Source organism: Eublepharis macularius, chromosome 17, assembly GCF_028583425.1.
Source record: "Eublepharis macularius isolate TG4126 chromosome 17, MPM_Emac_v1.0, whole genome shotgun sequence".
In the NCBI taxonomy this organism is placed as follows: domain Eukaryota; kingdom Metazoa; phylum Chordata; class Lepidosauria; order Squamata; family Eublepharidae; genus Eublepharis; species Eublepharis macularius.
The window spans coordinates 30,856,255-30,879,151 of NC_072806.1; the positions used below are offsets into that span (position 1 = coordinate 30,856,255).

The window sequence follows — 22,897 nt, forward strand, 5'->3', positions numbered from 1 at the left end:
TTTCCTTTCTCAAACAATGGACTTGTGTTTGCTTCTAAAGGGAATTCTGTAGTGAGAGCCTTATTTAGCCACAGTCTGACATTGGGACCTTTGCAACACACTTGGTGCCAGGAATCAGCCCCAAAGGAAATACCAATTACTGGGCAATTGCAGCGGAGGTAGGAACCAGAGAAATTACGGCTGTGTAAGCATGGAGAGGAGGGTGCACCACTCTTCTCTCTGGCTAGATCCTTTGGGTCCCCAGCCGGCAGAAAGGCAAGGACTTTGATCTTATCTATTACTTTTACATTAAAAGGACTCTGCAATCAAACCCAGAGTCCCAACGAAGCAATGAAAGAACTCTCTCCCTCCAAAACAAGGTGCAGCTTGGTGATTACAGCATGCCTCTCTGGGGGTTTCATCTGGTTTTGCTTTGGAGCACACTCAATGTTTTGTTATCAGGCTGGGTGCTAACTCTGGGACATTATCAATTCGCCTTATTTACAGGATGGGGCATGGCCAACTTGAATGTGAAGCAGTAGCCTCAGGAAACAGATCTTGGTGGGATTGGGGGTGGTGATGGTAACACGGGGTGGCTACAAAATTTGTTATTTTTTAAATTTGGCAACCCCATTTCAAAACGGGCTGGGACTAGCACAGTTCATGGATCATGTTCTCTCTGTCAAACCTGCCTTGATGGTAAAATCATCACCAGGGCCTCTGCTTTTGAGCACCCTCACAGTCACAGACTGAGCCTTTTCTGTGGTGGCACCTTGCCTATGGAATTCTCCCTGTGCATCCCTTCACTTGCTTGGCATGTACCTGTCTGAGTTTCAGGAGTCAAGAGGTTTTTTATTTTCCTAGGTATTTGGCCAGAATTAAGTGTTTTACACAGTGTCTCAAATGAATTTTCAAAAAGATATTAACAACTGGATCCATTTTTCCCCCTTTGAATTTAACTGCCACTACTGTTTCACTTTTAGTCTGCATTTTAACCACTGCCTGGTTTGGTTGTCAGTATCATTTCAGGAAGTTTTACAATGTTTTTTAAATTGTAGTTTTAGTCTCGTGATTGCCCTGAGCTCTGCAGGCTGGCCAGGCCTGGACTCCTCTGGAGTAGGACCACTGGCTTGACTAGCTAGACTTGGGAGCAGGGAACTGGAGCACAGAGCTTGTGCCTCGTGAACTGGTTGATCCAGCAAGGTAGCCTTCTCAGACCTCACCCTAAATAGGCTGGGTGTGAACCAGGCTCAGCTGCACTTGCTGGCAGGCGCTGAAGCTCTGGAGGCTGCGCTGAGCTCTGGACAGGATCCTGCAAGGAAGTACCACTCTCAGCACTTTGCTCTGGGTCTACAGGGAGGTTGTGCTCAGCCAGTCTGGCATTTCACCTCCTTTGTGCCACCCAGCCTGGGCCTTCCACCACTGCTGTTCCTGCAAAGTGAGAGACAGTCCTGGGGGGCTATGGGCCCAGGTTCGTGTCCTGCCTGGCAGAGGCCTAGTGGTTATCTCAAAGGCTGGCAAGAAGGGCTCACTTGCAAGTTCTGACAAGGTGGCCCCTGGCACTGCTGAAGCATGATCAGTAAGTGCCTCTGCAGCGTCAGGCCCTCCCTGACACCCCTTGGTTCCCTGGCCTGGGCTCCTTGGGCTCTTCCTGTGAACCCTCCAGACTAGAGTCACTGGCCTGGACAGAGAGGGTCATGACACTGACTGCTTAAAGCGGATTCTTCTTCTTTTGCATATTTCTGCAAGAACCTGGGTCCTAGGGTGGTCCAAAAAGTTGTACACAAATGATGGGTGCAATACACTTCAGGGGGCAGGCTGCTCCACTCAGATGGATGAGGTGTGTTGAAAGCCATCCAGAGAGGGGCACGTTTGCTGGTTTGAATATATGAAGCAGTCTTGCAAAATCAGAGCAGAGGCCGGCCATGTAGAGGCGCGTGGACTTCTCTTGGGAATTTTGGTCCTTGAGGTCCTGTAATTAGAGACACTAGAGATTGTCCCCAGGGCCTTTAGCACGCCAAGCTGGTGCTCTTCCATTGGGCTGCAGTCCCTCCGGCTACACACAGAAGATCATGCTTCATACTGACTCAGGCCGCTGTCTCATCCAGCTCAGCATGGCGTAGACTCCTTTGGCTAGACTTTCTGGGACCTTGAGTGAAGGAAGGTCTTCCCCAAGGCCTGAGATCTTCTGTTTGGGGACTGGAAACCAAACCTGGGACTTTCTGTGTGCAAAGCAGGTGCTTTCTCACTAAGCTGTGGTTTCTGCAAGAGTATGGCTGCTGTAGCACAGCGGTTAAGTGGTTTGGCTGCGAATCAGCACTCTACTGGTTCGAATCCCACTACTGCTATGAGCTCAGTAGATGGCCTTGGGTAAGCCATGTCTCTCAGCCCCAGCTCCCCATCTGTATTGTGGGGATAATAATAACACTAACTTGTTCACCACTCTGGGTGAGGCACTAATCTGTTTAGAAGAGTGGTAAATAAGCACAGATCATCATCATCATCATCATCACCACCAACAGGCTCATTACTGAAACCACAGATTAGAACATTTCTTGTGGGGTGGGCGTGGCAGGCTCCATTTTCTTTAAAAGAATGTGGGGGGGGGTATCACGCCTCCTTCTCTGGCTTCTAAGCAGCATTCCTCCATACAGACAGCTTCACAAATAGTTTCATGCCCTTGAGAACGAGGAATATTCATCCGGCACAACCTCAAGCCCTGTGGATGCGGGAGTCAGGGTGACTGATTCTCAGCACCCTCCCTCAACACAGGGAGTGCGGCCTGGCCTTCCACTTAACCCAACTGCCACAAAAACTAAATCATAAAGAGCAAAGACTGTCACAGCTAGCAGCCCTCTGTGAACCTATGGCTGGTTCCCCCTTTCTTGGAACACCTAAACTCACAGTTTGTAGCAGCAGTTTCCAGAACTATGAGTGGAATTACAATCTACTGCCCTTCAATTTCATTGTGTCCGCCTGCCCAATTTCTAAGAGGAGGCAGAGAAATATCTCTCTCTCTCTCTCTCTCCCCAACTCATGCTGAAAAGCATTCCCTGTCATGCTTGAGATAAAAAGATTGGATTTAAAGTACACAGACACGATCTGCTCAATTGGAATTTAAAAACCACTCGTGTTATGCATTTCATTATGTTGGAGTTCTTCCACTTACTCCCCTCGAGCCACTTTGAATCTAAAAAAAGCCTCCCAAGTCTTGGGCTCTTTATGCAGATACCTCCTCCACCCCCCAGCATCGCACAGTTTTATTAGCAAAAATCTTCAGCCACAGACACCAGAAAACTTAAGCCTGTTTAAGTCTTGGTGCATTCAATTGGAAGCTTTTAGGTTCCCTTTCCGGAGCTTCTGTTGCCATAGGAACAGAGGGAGAATGCTAGTACCCCCCCCCTCCCTGCCCCAATAAAATGGTATTCCTCTGCCTGTGCAGGGTATATGTTGGAGAACTTCCCAAAGGAACAAACATTTGGGAGAAAAGACCAACAATTTCCAGCCCCAGTAATTACGGGGCACCAGCCATCACCTCACAGAAAGGTGGGTCAGCAGGATTTAAGCTGGCTGCTATCACTTTCCGAAAAAGCTCTTCTCCCAACTCTGGCTCAATCTGCCACAAAGCCAACCAACAGGGTTTTATTATTCCCTTGGAGCAACTATTGTCAGCATTGGCTGGAAAGATAAAATATTTGCAGCAAAAATTTGATTGTGTACCATTTGGAGGCCTACGGGGAAAAACTCTCCATCCACACAAATATCAATTTCTGTTGCCTGGAACAAGCACACCATCTACGCCACCTGGCCTTTTATTCTTTCCACTGCTCCCAGAGCTTTTGGATTTTTAGATGTTGGCAGGTATAGTTCAAGCTAAAAAAATAATAATCTTATTCTATTTCTACCAATTGTGTGGCAAGGGAACAGGGCAGACTACTACCTGATGCTAAAATGCAACCCCTGTCTTCAAGAGTGGAATCAAGAGGTTGCCTCTTACAGGGTCCTGGCCTTGCCTCAGCACCTTGTCCTGGAACTACAAGTCCAAATTTTGGAATTTTGAGGACATGACACCAGAAGAACCCTGATGTGTCAGACTAAAGATCTATCGAGTTCAGGATCCTTGGTCCCCCAATGGCTGACCAGATGCATGAAAGGCCCACAAACAAAAGCACAGAGGCCAAACGGTCGCAGCAACTGGCATTCAGATGTTCTGAACATGAAGATCCCAGGTAACCATCATGGCTAATGGCCATGGATGGACCTAACTTCTTCCATGAATTTGTGCGACTCCCAAAACAAGTGGCCATCACTACATCATTATGGCACTGCGTTCCACCCGTTATGTATTGCATAAAGAAGCACGTTCTTCTTGAAGATTTATTGTGGCATAATCTCAATCAACTTTATCAGAGGTAATATCCTCAAGGTGGTACGCGCACACACACACACATAGGTATAAAGAAATTAAATGTCATCAGGGCAGCCAAGATATGCAAGAGAAGAGAGACAGCTTGTGGTTTTTCTATGTATATGAGATATAGTGACCACTCACAACAGCAGAAGTTTACACAAACACAATCTTTCTTATTTGGCTACAGTGATACAACTCCTGCACTGGGAAAGAAAATCCTGATCTTGATTGAGACCTAAATCAACAGAATCACTTAGAAGTTCTTCTTATTGAATGATGATGACAGTTTGCAAAATCTTGTAGACTCCAGTTAGATTCTGCCGGATAAAGTGTGCTGTGAAACTTGAAAGCCTGCAGACTTCAGCATTAACCTAAATTAGCCCACTTAAAGATATTGTTAATTCTCAACTTGTCAACGGCTGCCTAGTGAATATGCATCATGCTGGCTTCTCAGCCAATTAACACCAAAGAGGAGACAAATGTATTTCTGGGTGCTCCAGGAAGAAGTGTGAAGTCAAAAGGAGACCAGGTCTCTCTCTTTAATTATCACCTGACTTAATTTGGGTGAGGCAGGTGAGGAAGCTAAGCCAGCAAAAGAGACCTTTAAATGCTGTGATCTTACTAGGGAAAGAGAGAAGAAGATGAAATAACTGGAATTATCTGCTTTCATCAGGCCCGCTCCATGAGTTAAATGCCCCGGGGAAAAGGCATCTGGTCCCAGACCCCCAAACCACTGCAACCTTTGGTGGATGCTTGTACCTCACGCCCATATCCTTGGAGACATCCAGTATCCACAATCAGGCTCCCTAAAATACGTATGGTTTTAAGAACATGGGGATCGTGTTGCGGGATCAGACCTAAGTCCATGTATCTTAGCATTCTGTTTTCAGCACTGGAGAGCCCAGATTCTATTACTCAGAAATATATTGCCTCTAGCTAACTATTATTGCTAAGACTTCCTATGAATGGTTATTACTGCGAAAGCTACCTAAGCTAGGGGCCACCACCAAAAAATTAGTTATACACAATATGCTGCCACTCTGATTAATTTTATTGGGTAAAGTGCTGAGGTCCAATGTTATGAGGACAATTTCTCTGTGTTAATTCTCTCCACGCTGTTAATTAATTAAGACAAAAAACTAACTTGACCTTTCCCCCTTGAGTGCCAGATGATGCTTCAAGCAGCAGATAAAAAGTGACGGGATGACAAGGGGGAAGAAGCAGAGGTTTAGCCAGCCAGGTAATGAAGCTTCAAGATGTAGTCGCTTTCTCAAAGTCCAAGAACCTAATCCCTGGGCCTTCCCCAGAAGCAGTCAGGAAGAAGACTTCATATTCCTCCAGGGCAGGAAGTTGCAGAATCAGCCCTGGAGTTATTAACCTTTCCGATCACTTCTTTCCAGTCTCCTCAGACACCAGAAAGGCATTTCCAAGTCTGCTTTCCCCCTCTGGCATCTCACCTTCGCTGCCACATAGCCAGAAAGTAGCAAGGGGTGAGCCAGAGCAGCTGCCTGGCACTGGGGCAATCATCTGGTAAGTGAGAGTTAATTTATGTACAAGCTATAGCCAATTAATCCATCAATGACATTCACATAAATATGCAAACGAGTAAAAAAGGAAGCCAAAGTCTTCCTTTTCTCTTAAATGAGGCACGGCTGTGTTGGAGCACATCCTTATTTTAGAAGAGAGATTCCCTTTTCTTCTGCACAGGTGGCAATTCCTTGCCTAGGATGGTACAGAATAGGAATATGGGCATGATGTATATTTAGTAATAATGCATTTTTTAAAAAATCTCCTGCCTGGGTAATCAGGGGCACTTTTTGAACAGATCAAAAGGATTTTTTAATGAATTAATGTAACCAATGAAATTAGGCAGTTTAAATTATGAAGCATAGCCAAGACTGCAGCAAAACCTCTTTCCCCAAGAATAAACCAGTGAGGTGCACATGTCTTTGCCGCTCTTTTTCAGCTCTTGCAAGTATCCTGACCATTGCTAGAGAAATGCTCAAAGAAAAAATGCATGTAATCAACCTTCCTTTTTTAAAAAAAATGAAAAAGCAGCTTAGAGAGGAAGGGAAAGAGTGCTTAACTCTTTGCTGACTGATCAAGATGGGTAGCTGTGTTAGTCTGTCTGTAGCAGCAGAAAAGTAGCAGTAGCACCTATCTGAAGAAGTGAGCTGTGACTCATGAAAGCTCATACCCTACCACACACTGTGTTAGTTTTATAGGTGCTACTGGACTCTAGTTCTTTGCTAACCGTTTTCCTGCTCAAAATGACCTCCCTAACTTTGCTTTTTCAACCATGGGGTTCTAGATGTGTCTATGATCCAGAGGAGTTAGTTGTGTTAGTCTGTAGTAGCAAAATAGTAAAGAGTCCAGTAACACCTTTAAGACTAACCAACTTTATTGTAGCGTAAGCTGCCGAGAGCCACAGCTCTGTCAGATGAGACGAAGAAAGCTGTGATTCTTGAAAGCTTATGCTACAATAAAGTTGGTTAGTCTTAAAGGTGCTACTGGACTCTTTACTAGATGTGTCTATTTTTTATTTTTATTTTTTTGCATGTAACATGCTGATTTTGCCTCAAAGGGTCCAATTAGATGAGACACTGAGCAATCCACCATCAGATTTTCCAGCAGTTTTAAAAAATGAAACAACTGCCAGTTGGGATCAGAGCCATACTGGGAGGGGGGTACTCTTCCACTCCATGTGGTTTTGCTAGTCAAAAATCTACACATGCCGTCTTTTTTCCTCCTGTGGCAGCACTGAGATGATAGTTTCAATTTGCACAATCAAGCAGGGTGAAGAACTGAAACCCTGATCTCCTAAGTCCTGCTCTGAATCAGGGCCTTGCTTGGCTGCCATTTCTACTTTTAAAATGCTGGCAAGACCAGATCATGGATCTCCCAGCAATTACAGGTTTTCGGACCTCAACGCTGCACCCAAGCAGGGCTCCGATGCTCTGTCCATGGTCCTGATGCCTGGGTCAGAAATATTCTTCTATGCCTCTCTAGTATCGAACCTTCTCAGGTTCATACTCCTGATCATCCTTTAATGTGATTTATGCTATCATGTGTCAGCAATGCCCTTCCACCCTTTACACTGGGCAAACTGGCCAGTCCCTTTGACAAAGAATTCATGGACATAAGTCTGACATCAGAAACCACAACATTCAAAAACCAGTGGGGAAACTTTTTAACCTTCCAGGACATTCAGTTGCTGATCTAAAAGTAGCAGTTCTCCTTCAGCGGAATTCCAAGGGAGATTAGAAAAAGAGACAGCTGAATTGCAACCGATAACGAAGCTCAAGACAATGCATCCACCTGGACTGAACTGAGATCTAGGCTTCCTGTCTCATTACCACTGCTGATTTCTCCACACCCACTACCCCTCTGCAAGCCCCACCCTATACAAGCATGCTATTGTCATTCACTGGCTATTGTTATTTGGCTTCTTTAATCACTCCTCTCTCCAAGATATAAGGACAGACAGACTCACATTCTAGCTGTATTTGAAGGATTGAGCTGTGACTCATGAAAGCTCACCACAAATTTTGTTTATCTTATAGGTGCTACTGGACTCTTGCTCTCATCTCTCTCTATCCTCCTGTCTTGCTATCTTGGCCTGGAAGTAGTTTCCTCAGCACTACCTCATCAACGGCCCAAAGCTTGGTACCAAGTACAGAAATGGACTCCACTGGGTGCTCTCAGGATATAACCAGTCCTGATTGGTGTTCATTGTGCAGCATTCAGACTTCATGCCCTTTCCTCTTAAGAAGAGTTTTGCTTGATTAGACCAGGAGTCCATCATATTCAACACTCTCCCACAGTAGCTATCAAAGTTCCTGAGAGAGCCAACATAATGAGGTATGGAAGCTGAAGCCAGCAACTGTCACACACACATGCATGCACGCACGCACGCATGCACACACACACACACACACACCGCACCTGGCATTCAGAAGTACACTGCATCTGAAAATGAAGTTTCCATTGAGGCATTATGGCTAATATTCCTTGAAATAATGGAGAAAGCCTTGATGGACTTAAAAAGCCGTCTAACCCAGCACTCATCGCTACATCCCAGTACAGTGAGTTCCAAAGTTAATTATGCATTGCGTAAATAACCATTTCCTTTTCTTCCCTATCCTGAATCTATTGGCCATGAACTGAGGCACCCTTCAAGTTCTAGTAGTTTGGAAGAGTGAGAGAGAAAAAATCCTTTTTAAACCTCATGCATCATTTTATCTTCCACTCAGTAGTCCACTTTTTTCAAATGAGAAAGCTTTAAGCCCTTTAGCTTTTCTTCTTAGGAAGGTGTTGTGAATCCCGGATCCTCCCCACACCTTTGCCACCTCTCTGCTATTCTTTGTGAGCTGGGTCAAGCAGGAAGGCAACGTCCAAAAGACAGGCATCTCTGTTTTCGCCAACTGCTGTGTTTCGGCAAAACATCTCAGTCAAGTAACTTTCTGAAAACCAATTTTCAAGGTTGAAATAATAATAATATAATAATAATAACATTCGATTTATATACTGCCCTTCAGGACAACTTAACACCCACTCAGAGTGATTTACAAAGTATGTTATTATTATCCTCATGACAATTACCCTGTGAGGTGGGTGGGGCTGAGAGAGCTCCGAGAGAGCTGTGACTGACCCAAGGTTCCCCAGATGGCTTCAAGTGGGGGATTGTCAGTTCTATGGATGACAGGCTATGGCAGATAGGTTCCTGTACCCTCACAGCAAGCACTCCATGGTCTTGGTTGAAAAGGCTTTATTTCAGGAATCAAATCATGTTCATAGAAATGTCCACAGGTTGATCAAAGATTGACAGGAATAGTAAAGTCTGAGATACTATGATTCATATAGGTTCCAAGCACTCCCCGCCCCCCAACAGGAAAACATAACTTTTGGTGCGAAGTGGTCCTGAGAAGTCCCTAAATAGTTTACATGCTTTGTCTAGATACAAGAGAGGCAATAGATAAAAATGAAACTTGGTATTCCTCTTCCCCCCTGAGAACTAACAGGTTTGCAAGGTCAGAGACACTGAGCTTCAAAGCACAGGAGATAAGACACTCTGGATACAGCAGGCCTGTGAATGCAAGGCAAGTTATGGCATTAGCAATATGACATCAAGGCACAGCATAGCACAACGGTTCAGTACATCAGCTTAAACTAAGGTATGGATGAGGTACAGACATGACGGCAATCAAACCTGGTTCTCCAAATTAGAGTTTTGCCGCTCTTAACCACTACACCAAACTGTAGTGGCATTCAGAAGTACTTGGGAAATACTTGAGAAACGTTTTTAAAAAATCATTAAAAATCGGCGAGCAAGGAAAACATACAAGCTTTGCAGTCCAACAAGCTTGGAGTAGTTTGGCTATGATTAACATTTTACATGCAGGAAAAAGATTGGGCAGTACAGAAACTGTAATACTTTGGGTCTCGAGGTGGCCTGCTGCTTCACTCTAGCATCTCAGTATTCCTTAATTGAAAAGAACGGGATATGCACCAGCCAATGACGTTTTCCACTAGCTTGTCTGCCCACATTCGCCAAGCCATAATTATCTGTGGCACACCACAGGCCAAAAAGGAAAAAACAAAAACAAAAAACCCACCATCCTCTCAATTTGCCAATCTTCCCTTGCTTGGTCAAATTGTGGATGGTTTTTGTCTCACGCCTGGAGAGCATACTAATTATAAGCCTGAAGAAAGATTGGCAGAGGCCTCAGTACAGTGACAGGCTTTGCATGTGGAAGTTCTGAAGGCTCTCTCCTCCACCCCAGCATCTCCTTCCAATATTGGCTTAAATGGACCGTCAGTTTGACTTGCTTTAAAGCAGCTGAAGCAGAGCTGATCTGGCAACAGGCTGATTTCCCTAGCCCTCGAAGTGACAGCACATCATAACTCACTTGGTAAGGGGTTAGGCTCCACCTCCTGGCCTAGAGAGGATCCACCCCTTGAAAAGGAAAACCTCACCTCCTTGGTCAAAAAGCTCTACCTCCAAAAGATATTTAGGCCACAGAGGGCAAGCAAAGAGCCGTCGAAAGTAACAGAAGCCTGTAGTTCCACATGCAACTTTGACATTTGCTTTGCACATCAGCAGCCCTGATCAGGCACGGATCTCTGGCAACCTGGAAGCTTCCCTCCTCTAGGAACCAAGCATTAAACGGACTTACTCCCATGTAACTCCACATACAGTTGCAGGCTTAGCCAAACCATCTTATGAGTTTTAGTCCACTAATTTAATGGGTGAAATCTGCATACATCCTCACAGGGGTCATTTCATAGAAAAAGAGCTGGAGGAACTCATTAGTGTCGCTCATTAGTATAACTCATTAGCATATGCCACGCCCCTTGGCATCACCAGAAGTGTGTCATTAGCATGACTGATTTGCATATGCCACACCCCCTGACATCACCTATCCTTGCTGTTTTGGACACAATCCTGGCTATTCAGGGCTGAAATTGAGCCCAAAAGGGGGCTGAAAATGGCCCAAAAGGGGCACAAAATGGTCAGGATCGGGCCACTGCTGAGTGGGAAAGTGATCCACCACCCATCAGAGGCCTGATCCTGGCTGTTTCGGCCCCAATCCAGGCTGAAACGAGCCCAAAATGGCTGAGAGTCAGGTGGGCGGGACCACCTGACATGTGACCTCTTTGGGGAACTGCCGGAACTGCATTCCTGCGCGTTCCCCCTTGAAATGAGCCCTGCATCCTCACGGGAATAAAAACTATTTTTCAAGAAAATAGCGTCCTGGTGCACACGTAATGGATATCAGCAAGTGAAATTTTGGGCAAAGTCTCGCTTGCAAGAAGGAAAAGGCCTCTTGAAGCCAGTGTGGTGTTTGGCTAGGACTGGGGTGGTCCTACGTTCAAATCCCCATCCAGCCACAAAGCTCAATGGACCTGCCACAGCCTCAGTCGAGCCAACCTCGCAGCACTGCTGAAGGGAAAACATTAGGAACAAGAGAACCACATGCGCTGTCCTGACAGAAAGGGTGAAATACAATCAGCAGCTTATGTTAGTTATTCTCTTAAAAATAATTCACAGTTTAAACGAAAACACTTTTGGTTAGTCAACTGGGGCAATTTTTGAGTCAGCCAAAAGGTTTTAAAATTGTCAAATAGACTTTACAACCGTAGTAAAAGAAAACTGCAGAAGAATTGATGCAGAATCAGAGAAGTTATGCAGATTTTCCAATTTCCGTACATTACACAGTTTTCAGAATCCAGCCTTAGTATATCTGAATTTTAGGCATCTTCTGGCCCCTGTATTCGCTCCATCTGCTTAGCTTTCCTCAAAATGTAATATACTTCTAATCCTAGGGATCAGTCATCTATTGACCGTTTCCTCAGCTAGAAGCAAAACTTTAAAAAAACACCCTTGGCAGATTTGGGAATGAAATGGAGGGTTAAACCTAGCTCCACTGCTACTGGTTGGCTCCCAGCCAGCTGATGAATGGTGAACGCTGAAGGTGATGAAGTGCTTATAGGAGATATCGTAGCAAGCTATCCCCAATCCAGGTGGCTTATAAATCAAGCTACCTGTCATAGGAAGAACGGTGATAGATGCGGGAGCTGTAAGCGTGTGCAAATCACGGCGCTTGATAAATAATAATGCCTTCCTGATCTGCTGGAGAGAGAAGGGATGTTTTAATGGCTCTATCAAGAATCTGGGTGGAATGGCAAGTATGTAGAGACATGCCAGGAAAAGGATGAGATACAAGCTGAGGCACCAGCAGTTCAGAACACAGGAGAAGCCAAGCAGAAAGGAGGACAGGAAAGGCATTGTGCCTTCCACCCGCCCGTGACTCAGAATTCCTCATCCAAAAAAGAATGTGTTACAGTCTCTGAGACACAGGTGTCATTAAGAAAGCACTGGAAAAGTAGCCCCTCAGGATCAGGCCAAACGTACATCTAACCCAACAGACCATTTCTGACTTTGGCTAGCTGGATGCTTCCGGGATGCTTGCAAGCAGATAAGATTTTTAATTCCTCATCCTCTGCCGTATTAACCTCCAAATCTCCCCCTTCTCCTGTGTACAAATCGAACCTGTGGTTCTTTATTTTTCACGCTATTTCCTTTCACCAGTTTCTCCCATAAAATATACACGTTTCTAACATTATTGGTGGAACAATTAATCAGAGTTTAAAAAGTCACAAGACGTGGACTCACAGGGGAGGGAAAATCGTATCCCACATCAGCCCCTGTTGCTTTCCCATTTGCTCCAGCCCCAGCCCGTCACCCCCTCGCATGTCCGGGTCTTCCTGCCTGCCCAGCATGTTGCCCACCAGTCTTCCTTTTAGTGACAGGCCTCAGGGCGAAGGCATCTCTGCTTTCTGATAAGCTTGAAGGTCAGCACTTCGACGTCACCATTTTGTCTGACCTTTGTTTAGAGTAAGTGCCCCTCTAACCTGAGTTCCAAAAAACCACAACCTTGATTACAACTGCAGCGGAAGCCCGCTGGTCAACCACAGATTTCCTATATCCTAGCTGAAGTCAGGAATAGGTTGTTTGCTGAGAAACTTGAATTGGATCTCTCTCTAATTAATAAGCAATTGTATTTGCTTTTAAGAGGAAAGGGTTTGGAGCTAAGCATAACCAGGGCTCATTTCGAGGGGGAACGCGTGGGAACGCAGTTCCGGCAGTTCCCCAAAGAGGTCACATGTCAGGTGGCCCCGCTCACCTGACTCACGGTCATTTTGGGCACATTTCGTCCTGAATTGGGGCCCAAATGGCCCGGATCGGGCCTCTGACAGGTGGTGGATCACTCTCCCACTCAGCAGCGGCCCAATCCTGACCATTTTGGGCCTCTTTTCGGCCACTTTCAGCCCATTTTTGCCATTTTGGGCCCAATTTCAGCCCTGAATGGCCAGGATTGGGTCCAAAACAGCCAGAATAGGTGATGCCAGGGGGTGTGGCATATGCAAATCAGTTAGGCTAATGACATATTTCCGGTGATGGCAAGGGGTGTGGCATATGCTAATGAATTACGCTAATGAGTTACTCTAATGAGTTCCTCCAGCTCTTTTTCTACGAAATGACCCCTGAGCATAACTATGGATATAGGAATACAGTGGGACCATGAGGTCCAGAAAAACTGATCTGGTCGGTGGGAAGTCCATCCAAGAGCTGAGGCCCTTAAGAGATGTCAAGGAGAATAAAGATCATGGATGGAAAAATATCAAAGATCAAAAGGAGAAGTTACCCAAGTTAGATAGTTTCTGGGTACTAAAACTCAGAATGACCCATACTTTGTGTCGGGAAATTGCGTTGGTAAAAATATCCAAGCATGCTGAGAACATGCGTCAATGGCGATGTCCAATCAGGAAGGCCCATATAGGCATGGGTGCCTTGGCAACCGCCCACAAATAAGATTTCAAATAAGAGAGAAAGATGGTATAAAAGGCGATCTCAGAGAGGGTGACAGAAATCTCCTTGGCTAGATTTCTCCTGACCGGTTGGTAACACTTCATCAGCTTGGTCAAGCCTTGTTTGGGGTAAATATAAAGCAAGCTTGTTGAAATTCTATCTGTTTTATGTATTCAATGAAAGCTGCAGCTGCCTAAAGGTCTCTTTCTTCCTCTCCTGCTGGCACCATGAGCTCAAACGAACCCAGGTATAAATAAAAGGTCGGGTCCTGGGGGACTCTAACCACCTTCACAGTGGGCTCCAGAATTCCCATCTGACACTACTTGCCAGTAGGACAAAGTGTGGGCATGGAAGGGGGTTTAAGATGGAGTCAACTCTAGCTTCCCCATTGCATCTGCTTCTGGTTCCATGAGCTATCTTAGGCTGCTAACAGCAGCGTAATATACCATCTACACATTTTTTGTAATACCTGTGCATTAACAGATGTTGCTGGTATCATTTGGGGGACTGTGGTGGAGAGTGTCCTCAAGTCACAGCTGACTTACAGTGATCCCTGGCAGGGTTTTCATGTCAAGAGACTAACAGCAAAGCTACAAGTGACTTTCTCCACGTGGAGAACACTAGATTTTTCTCGCAAGGTTTCCTGGGAAATGAAGTCCAAGTAGTCCTTCCCCTCTGTTAGAATCGCTGCCTGAAGAGCCACAAGAGGGCTTCGTTTGGGGGTGGGCAGCTGCTACTTTCTCCCAGGGTGTTCTGCAGGCTGCCTGCAGAACCAGGCAGCCTGCAGGGCTGGATCTACGGGGGGCAGGGGAGGTCGCTTGCCCCGGGCACTGCCAAACAGAGGGCAGCAGAGCAACTGCTGGCTGGGAGGGCTGGGAGGGCTGGGAGGCCGTCCATGCAACGCTGGGCGCCTGCTGCGCTGATGGGGTGGCCGGCTTGCTGCATCCTCCCAGCCCTCCAGCAGCAGCAAAGGCAGTGGCACAGGAAGGCTGGGAGGCCGCCTATGCCGTGCGCCTGCAGCACTGATGGGGTGGCTGGCTTGCCGCACACTCCCAGCCCTCCAGTGGCAGTGCAGGCAGCACCTGGGGGGTGCCTGCGTGATGACGTCATGGAATTGACATCATCATGTACTCCTGAAAGCGTGCACATGCGGGGGCAGGGGCAGGGCACTGCCGGACTTGGGATGCCCCAGGTACTGGCAACCCAAGATATGGCTCTGTCATCAACAGATTTGCCTCCATAAAGATGTCAATTCTAGCCAAATTGCAACTGATAACCAAGCTCAAGACAATGCATCCACCTGGATTGAATTAAGACTAGAGGTGGGCATGAACTGAAATACGAACCAAACTTTGTCACGAACCAGGCTGTTTTTTGGTTTCTGAATTGACGGTTCATTGGAGAGCATTTCTGATGAACCGCGACGAACCGTGATGATTTTTAAGCTGGTTCATTTGGTTTGTTTTTGGTTTCGTCACTGCAGACAGCCTTGTGTCTATCGATTAGTTTATAGATAGTGTCTATCAATCAGTTTCCTAGGCAATGCGGAGGGATGGGCTTTCTGCAGACCTTCTGCTGCCCCTAAAGTGATGTATTCACGAACCAAACGAACCAGTTCGCGAACCGGGCAGTTTTGTGCCGGTTCATGGTTTGTCAAACACGAATGAACCGCGAATGAACCGCAATGAACTGCCATTTTCCTGGTTCGTGCCCATCTCTAATCGAGACCTAGGCTTCCTCTCTCATTATTGTTAGGATTAGTTAGAAGCGCAGAATTTGTGCAATAGACATAATAAACACACACTCTCGTGTTTAGCTCTATAAAAATACTTTACTACATAACAGGATAAAAGAAGGTTACATTGGTAGAAATAAAGAATAGCTATCTAGCTAGGTTAGAGAGACTGAGAAAGACTTGCTGACACTACTTAAGACACTCCAGCAGACTGTTAAGGAGTGAACAAAGAGCAATGAAACCTTAGTATATGTTTCTAGCTAATTGCCCCCCAATAAACATGTTGCCCAATAGAGAATCCCACATCTTCTTCATTAAGCATAAAGACTCCCCTTTCTATAGTGGGAAACGTAACTCAAAAGCTAAATGGCCCTATGCAAATAAGTTTACTAAGTAACACAATAAGTTTAACTCTTTCATGACTGAACAAAGAATACTTGCTAATTCCCATCAATTACCAATGCTGATTTCTCCACACCCACCACCCCTCTGCATACCCCAGCCGTATCCAATCACATCTGCTATTGTTATTTACCAGCTTTTGCCATTTACCTGCTATTGTCATTCGACATCTGAAATCATTCCATTCACCAAGATATAAGGGCAGAGGGACTCATATTCTAGCTGTATCTGACGAACTGAGCTGTGACTCATGAAAGCTCATACCCTACCCCAAATTTTTGTTAGTTTTATAGGTGCTACTGGACTCTTGCTCTTTTCTGCTGCTACAGGCAAACACGGCTACCCATCTTGATCATTTTTTTTTACCAACCCATCTCAGCTACAGACATTCACCACATCTTGAGATGCACATTGTGTATTACAATTATGCAATGTTTATGCCCACTTTATTCTGAACCAGGCCTCAAGGTGGCTTGAACAAACAATCCCAGGATGCTTTTTTAAAAAAAATAGAGAGCAGCATTCTGAACTCAAAACCCCACCACCTTTCCCTTCAATCTGAAATAGTACATCCGGAATTCTACTACTCACCTCACTGGGCAAAATACATATAGTATAGGTCCTAAACATGGAGTAATTCATCTGTTTAGACAAAATATACAGCCAACATATATCCAGCAAATTTTCTACCCTGTCCCCGAGCACCCTTTTGGAATTGAAGGATAGTCTAACAAATCTGCTAAATACATGTTTGCCGTATATTTTTTCTTATCTGCCCATATCACCAACCAGCTCCAGTAAACTGACGCTTCTCTTAAGCGTAACTGGCAGAACAAAATTCCACTGGTCTCATCTATTGTTTCAACCTGAAACCTCTAACTCGGGTCAGCGTATCAGAGTACCATACCCTCTTCGCAGTGCCACTGTGACAATATCAGACGCCAGATGTGGGTCACCATACCTCTTCAGAGTCAATGTGAAGCAAAGACTGGTAAGGCTATTCATATTTTAAACTGAGAATTTTGACAAGGGGGGGGAGGAGGAATATGTCATCTCATTCCCCAGGAAAGGCAATTAATTGGCAACTAAACTAGAGAAGGAAAAAGAGGAGAGGTGGCAGGCCCCAATCCATTACATGTCATTGACTGCGCAAGTGTAATGCATGCCCTGAACAGAAAAGTACATTTCAAAAATGTCAGCCAGTTGGGTTGACTGCAACTCTATTGCAGCCCCTTCTGTGCTCAGCACTCATGAAATCCAGTTTGGTGTAGTGGTTAAGAACGGCGGGACTCTAACCTAGAGAACTGGGTTTGATTCCCCACTCCTCCGCTTGAAGCCAGCTGGGTGACCTTGGGTCAGTCACAGCTCTCTCAGAGCTCTCTCAGCTCCACTCATATCACAGGGCGATTGTTGCAAGGAGAATAATAACATACTTTGTAAACCGCTCTAAGTGTGGCATTAAGTTGTCTTGAAGGACAGTATATAAATTGAGTGTTGCTGTTGTAGTAGTAGTAGTAGTAGTAGTAGTAGTAGTAGTAGTAGTAGTAGTAGTAGTTGTTGTTGTTGTTATGAGGGTGGCAATGTATTTTCAGCCCAAGTAAGATTCAAGAACTTTACGAAGAAGGAATTGACACTGAATTTCTCATCTCTGCGGTATCTACAGTGAAATCCACATTCTGATCTCCACCATGAGAACTGTATGACTTGAGTCCCGTGGCACTTTAGAGATCAACAAGATTTTCAGGGCATAAACTTTTGAGAGTCAGAGCTCCCTTCTTCAGATATGAATAGGAATGGAAATCCCCGAGCCTTTAAATCCCTGCTAAAAAAGGTGTCATAAGGAAGGGCATCAATAACACCCCTCCCGCCTTCTGACTAGGATATAAAGAGTTAGGGTTCTCCATTCCTACTTGTATCTGAAGAAGGGAGCTCTGATTCTTTAAAGCATACACTAGGAAAATCTTGTTGGTCTCTACGGTGCCACTGGACTCGAATCCTGCTGTTCTTCTGCAGACCAACAGGGCTACCTGCCTCAAATTATCCCTATAAGAACGGAACCTCTCCATTTTCACATCTTCATGCTTCCTTGTGCTGAATTTTCCCCAATAAATGTACCAATTTTTGATTGTATTTTTGTGCCAATTGGAAAAAAGGGCATTAAAGAAACAAAGGTCCTTGGCAAGACCCACCCACCCAAAATACCCCAAAGGGCGCATTTTCATAGGCCCCTTTTATAAAGGATGCTGAAAATGAATATCAGCAGCTCTTCCTCACCTGAGCGTTTTGCGGATCATGTCCTCGTCGGTGATCCCATAATACGTAAGGGTTTCATTCCAGGTAGGATTCAAGGTGTTCCGCAGGGTTTTGGTCCTCAGCTTATTTGCCTTGAAGAAGAAAGAATAACAAACTCAGAGAAGGCAGGGAGTAAGAGTGGTGAGTAATTAGCTTGGCAAAGAGACAAAGCCCTGCCCTCCTGCACACCCACTCCGGAGTCCACCCCATCCTTATCAGCTGCCTCCGCTTCGTGCCACCCTGCTGACCTATCCCTGCCTGAGAGAGGAAGGCTGCTGCAACTAGGCTGCTTCTATCAGCATTTGGAGGACTTCTGAGACACGGAGAGATACCATGCAGGTCATTTGCAGAATAATCCAATTATCCCACAGAAGCACTGTAAATAAATAGCAGCGTACTAAGGTCAGCAAAAAAGGGCAGCCGTTTCATATGTGCTAAGGGGGGGAAATGAAGAAACAGAATGCCAAGGGGTTTGGAGTGGAGATTTGCCAAGGCGCTTCCTTTCCTGACTAACTGAATCCCAGACCCCGGAAGAGGGAGACTCAGAGCCAAGGTAGACGTGATGAATGACACTTGAATGGCAAGTGAACAGACTCACGTGTATTCCTCCTTGTTCACTTGCGCTCCACTTGCGCTCCACTTGATCACGTAGTGGAGCGCAAGTGGAGCACAAGTGAACGGGGAGGAATACACGTGAGTCTGTTCTAGGGGTGTGCAATTCGGTAATCAGATTACCCAAAAACCCCGAAACATACCTGTTTCAGTTTGTTTCGGCATTACCGAAACGTTTCATGATTACCGAAACAGCGATGCCGAAACAGCGATTACCGAAACGTTATGGCTTGTTTCGGTAATGCATTTCAATGGGAAAAAGCCTCCCCCAGGCTTCCCTGAAGCCTGGGGGAGGCCTTTTCCCACCGAATCAAGCCAAACTTGGTGGGCACCTTCCTCTACCTCCCCTCTAACAACTCCCCAAGTTTCAGACAGATTGGACTTTGGGGGGCCATGTTATGGCCCCCCAAACCAGGTCCCCCTATCCTCGCCTAAAAAGGGAAAGGTTTTCGCTTGCTGCTGCTAATCTCTTATTTTGTGCTTGCTGCTGCTGATCTTCATTATTTACTATGGGGAAAAATGAAGAGGCAGGCTTGTCTTGCCAGGGGTGGCATTTTGCATGCAAAATGCCCCCAACCCTCAGGGGCCCTTCTCCCACCTTTCCTCCCACCCCCCACCAAGGCTCAGCCTGCTCCCACTTGGGGGGCCTCCCAAAGTAGGTGCTCTCCCCCCTCCTTTCTCCACTATTTCCAGCTGGGAAATAACAGAGGCTTGTCTTGCCAGGGGTGGCATTTTGCATGCAAAATGCCCCTAACCCTCGGGGGCCCTTCTCCCACCTTTCCTCCCACCCCCCACCAAGGCTCAGCCCCAAGGCTCAGCCTGCTCCCACTTGGGGAGGGGCATTTCATGGCCTCCCAAAGTAGGTGCTCTCAGCCCCCAAAGTCCACCCCCTACAGCCCCACACATACCCAATTCCCCCCCAGCTGCCACAGACCCAAATCCCCACATTAGCCCCTCACAGACCCAAATCCACCCCCAGTAGCCCCACACCCATAACCCCAGGAACAGGCTGGCCAGCCCTCCCCCTTTGTTTCCTATGCTGGGAACTTCTAAACTCTCTTTCCCAGGGCAGTTCTGCACAGCCCAGGGGTGCCACAATGGTGGGCACACTTCTGAGTGCCAGCTTGTCCCTGTGAAAGAGCACCTGAACCACAGGCACCCTCCCTCAAATTCCCCCACCACCTACAGAGATGGCTGGCCAGCCAGCCCCCCTTGGTTCCCTATGATGGGAACCAACTGCACAACAAAGAATAAAAAATGAACAACACAGAATAAAGGTTTTTTTAAAAATTATTTTCTCGCTTTCAAAGTACAAGTAGGCAAAGCATTATGACACATTACACCAGCAGTCCCCCACACAGAAAAATAACATAACTCACTTAACATCAGAGAATCACAAAAACACAATTCCTGTCAAAAACAGGAATTTGGTTATGTTATGTTAACAAGCCAAGAGTGTGATAAAATTAGGAGTTGTTGTTTTTTAAATCAAAATTGCATCCACACATTGTCCAGCAAGCTAAGTGGCCGAGACACAATGACCAACTAAAAAGGGTATAGATCTTTGAAGATCTACAGATATTGGCAGAATTGCTCCTAGAAAGCAAAATAGCTGTTCTGAGTAAGCTGGCCCCATTCCCCCCTCCCTGAAAATATGTATCTGCCTAGTACAACTGATGCATGAGAGAGATGCCATGAAGGACGGTGTCGAGGTGGCTCATGTTTCCGCGTGTGCCTGTTTGTCGTTAGCCTAATCGCTCTCTGTGTGTCTATTGTTAAGCCATGGCTCTTGCTCAGCAAGGTTTTCCCCAAGGCGCTCGCCTGCTGTATGTGGCTTCATTATATATGCTGGCCACATCCTGGGGCAGAGGCAGTGTGCCGGATGGGGAAGGGCCTGCCTGTAATACAGATGCAAGCTGGGCGGGCGGGATAATCTGTGCCAATAGCTCCTCTCCCAGTTTAAGAGAATAGTAGGAAGGTGCAGGATGCAGCCCCATCACTGAAGCAAGGCAGGTCAGTGTCCAGTCAGTGCCTAGATGCAAGATTGCCTCGGACCCCCGCATATGCATTCCCCCATCCCTTGGGTTTACACAGTAGAAGGTATTATTAATAGGAGATATTTAATAAATAATCATATCTCCTAGCAGAGCAGGAAGACATCCTGAATGAGTGTTTATCTGGACTAGTTCCCTTTGGAGGAGAGAGTGCTGGAGACTTAAGAGGTTTCTCATAGTATTTGCTTTCTTTACAAATAGACTTAAGAGAGTACAGAGGCAGGCAAAGAGGCAGAAGGCAGCAGATCTGCTATCCCCCATCAAATCCCCCATCAAGAGATCCTGTGCACATACCGGTGCTTTTGCCATCTCCCAGCACTCGTCTGCTACTCTCTCGCCCTGCACACACGGCCCCCTGTTAGTAGACCAAGCATGCGCTTGTCCTGCCCACACCTCTCTGAGACCAGCAGCTCGTGAGCATGCCCCCTATGTACAGATCCAGAGGAGTTAGTTGTGTTAGTCTGTAGTTGCAAAATAGTAAGAGTCCAGTGGCATCTTTACCACTAACCAACTTATTTGTAGCATAAGCTTTTGAGAACCCCAGCTGTCTTCATCAGATGCAACTCAGAGCCAAGCTACAAGTGACGCCTTACACAGGTTGGACACTTGTCAGCTTCCCTCAAGTTTTGATGGGAAATGTAGGCGTCCTGGTCTTACAGCTTGGCTCTCCATTACAGCTGCAAGACCAGGACGCCTACATTTCCCATCAAAACTTGAGGGAAGCTGACAAGTGTCCAACCTGTGTAAGGCGCCACTTGTAGCTTGGCTCTTATTTGTAGCATAAGATGATGCATCTGATGAAGAGAGCTGTGGTTCTTGAAAACTTATGCTACAAATAAGTCGGTTAGTTTTAAAGGTGCTACTGGACTCTTCTTTACAACCTATGCACAGAGGAAGTGTCCATGCGCATGCTTTCTCCAAGTGATCAGGGATGCTGCTTTCAGAATATTGCCAAGGATAGGGAGGGAGTACACACGCGCTTCCTCCACACGTAGGTGTTGTATTCCTGAGCCAGCAATCATTTGGAGATTGGGACAGGGCCAGCATGCTTGTGCCTGATCTCCCTCCCGACATGTTCAGTCCACGCATAGAGGGGGTTGTATGTACAGTGCTTCTGTCTCTTCTCAAACTCAAACTACAGCTTTTGCACATGTACCTGTGCATAGGTGGAGGGATTCAGCCAGGAAGAGTCACCTTTCCCAAGCTATGATGGGAACTTCGCAGACCTATCAGGGGACTGGCCATCTCTTAATAAGGAATTACCCCTCCCCAAGAAATATGAACATCTTTTCATCAAAGGACCCAAGTGGGACACATTATATGGTTATCTGGTTATCTTGCACGGGCTCTGAAGAGCTTGGAACAGGGGACATGGTGCTCCAAGTTCTCCACGTTATCCTCACAGCAACCATGTGAGCATAGGGTAGCCTGAGCAGGCATGACCGCCCCAAGGTCATTTAATGAATGTTGTGGTTCTGTGAGGATTCATATTCAGACCTCTCTGGTCCAACCATTACACTATACCAGCTCTCTATTGAAGATGGGGGTAAAGATAATCGCTCCTAATTGGCCCACTTGAGGGCCAAGCCCATTTACCCTAACCACACAGCCAACCTCTAACAAGAATCAACTGTTTCTATAACAAGCAGACACACAATTGCAAATTCAAGAGACTAGGCTTTCCTTTTCTCTGTATACATATACCAAACGCTACCAACAGTTCAGTTCTTTAACCCAAGGGAGTCGTTCTTGAGCAACTAGAGTTGATAACTTCTTGGAAGCAAGGAGGGTTCATCTCTTCTCTTGTGTAGAAGCAAGACCCAAGGGTGGAAAAGGTCATTGTTTTGAGAGAGAGGTTGCATTTTCCCTCTTGCCTCGTCTGTCTCCTCCTCTCCTCAGGCCGTGAATTCTGACAGATTGAACTCAACAGAATTTATTTAATTTTGATCCCATCCATACTGGCTTCCATCAACAAAGACGACAGATGCATCATGTAGCAAGAGAAAAGGCCAGCTGATTCCAGGTAGGGCTTTTCTATT

The 22,897-nt window shown here is 46.1% G+C and overlaps 1 protein-coding gene across 1 annotated transcript in view; it reads right to left on the minus strand.

Annotated features, from left to right (window-relative positions):
* DOC2B (double C2 domain beta) overlaps positions 1 to 22,897 on the minus strand; it is a 164,917-nt gene that overhangs the window by 53,082 nt on the left and 88,938 nt on the right. Inside the window, exon 4 of the mRNA XM_055002054.1 lies at positions 18,175 to 18,284. Within this exon, the coding sequence (XP_054858029.1) occupies positions 18,175 to 18,284 (110 nt within the window). The remainder of the gene's footprint in view (positions 1 to 18,174; positions 18,285 to 22,897) is intronic.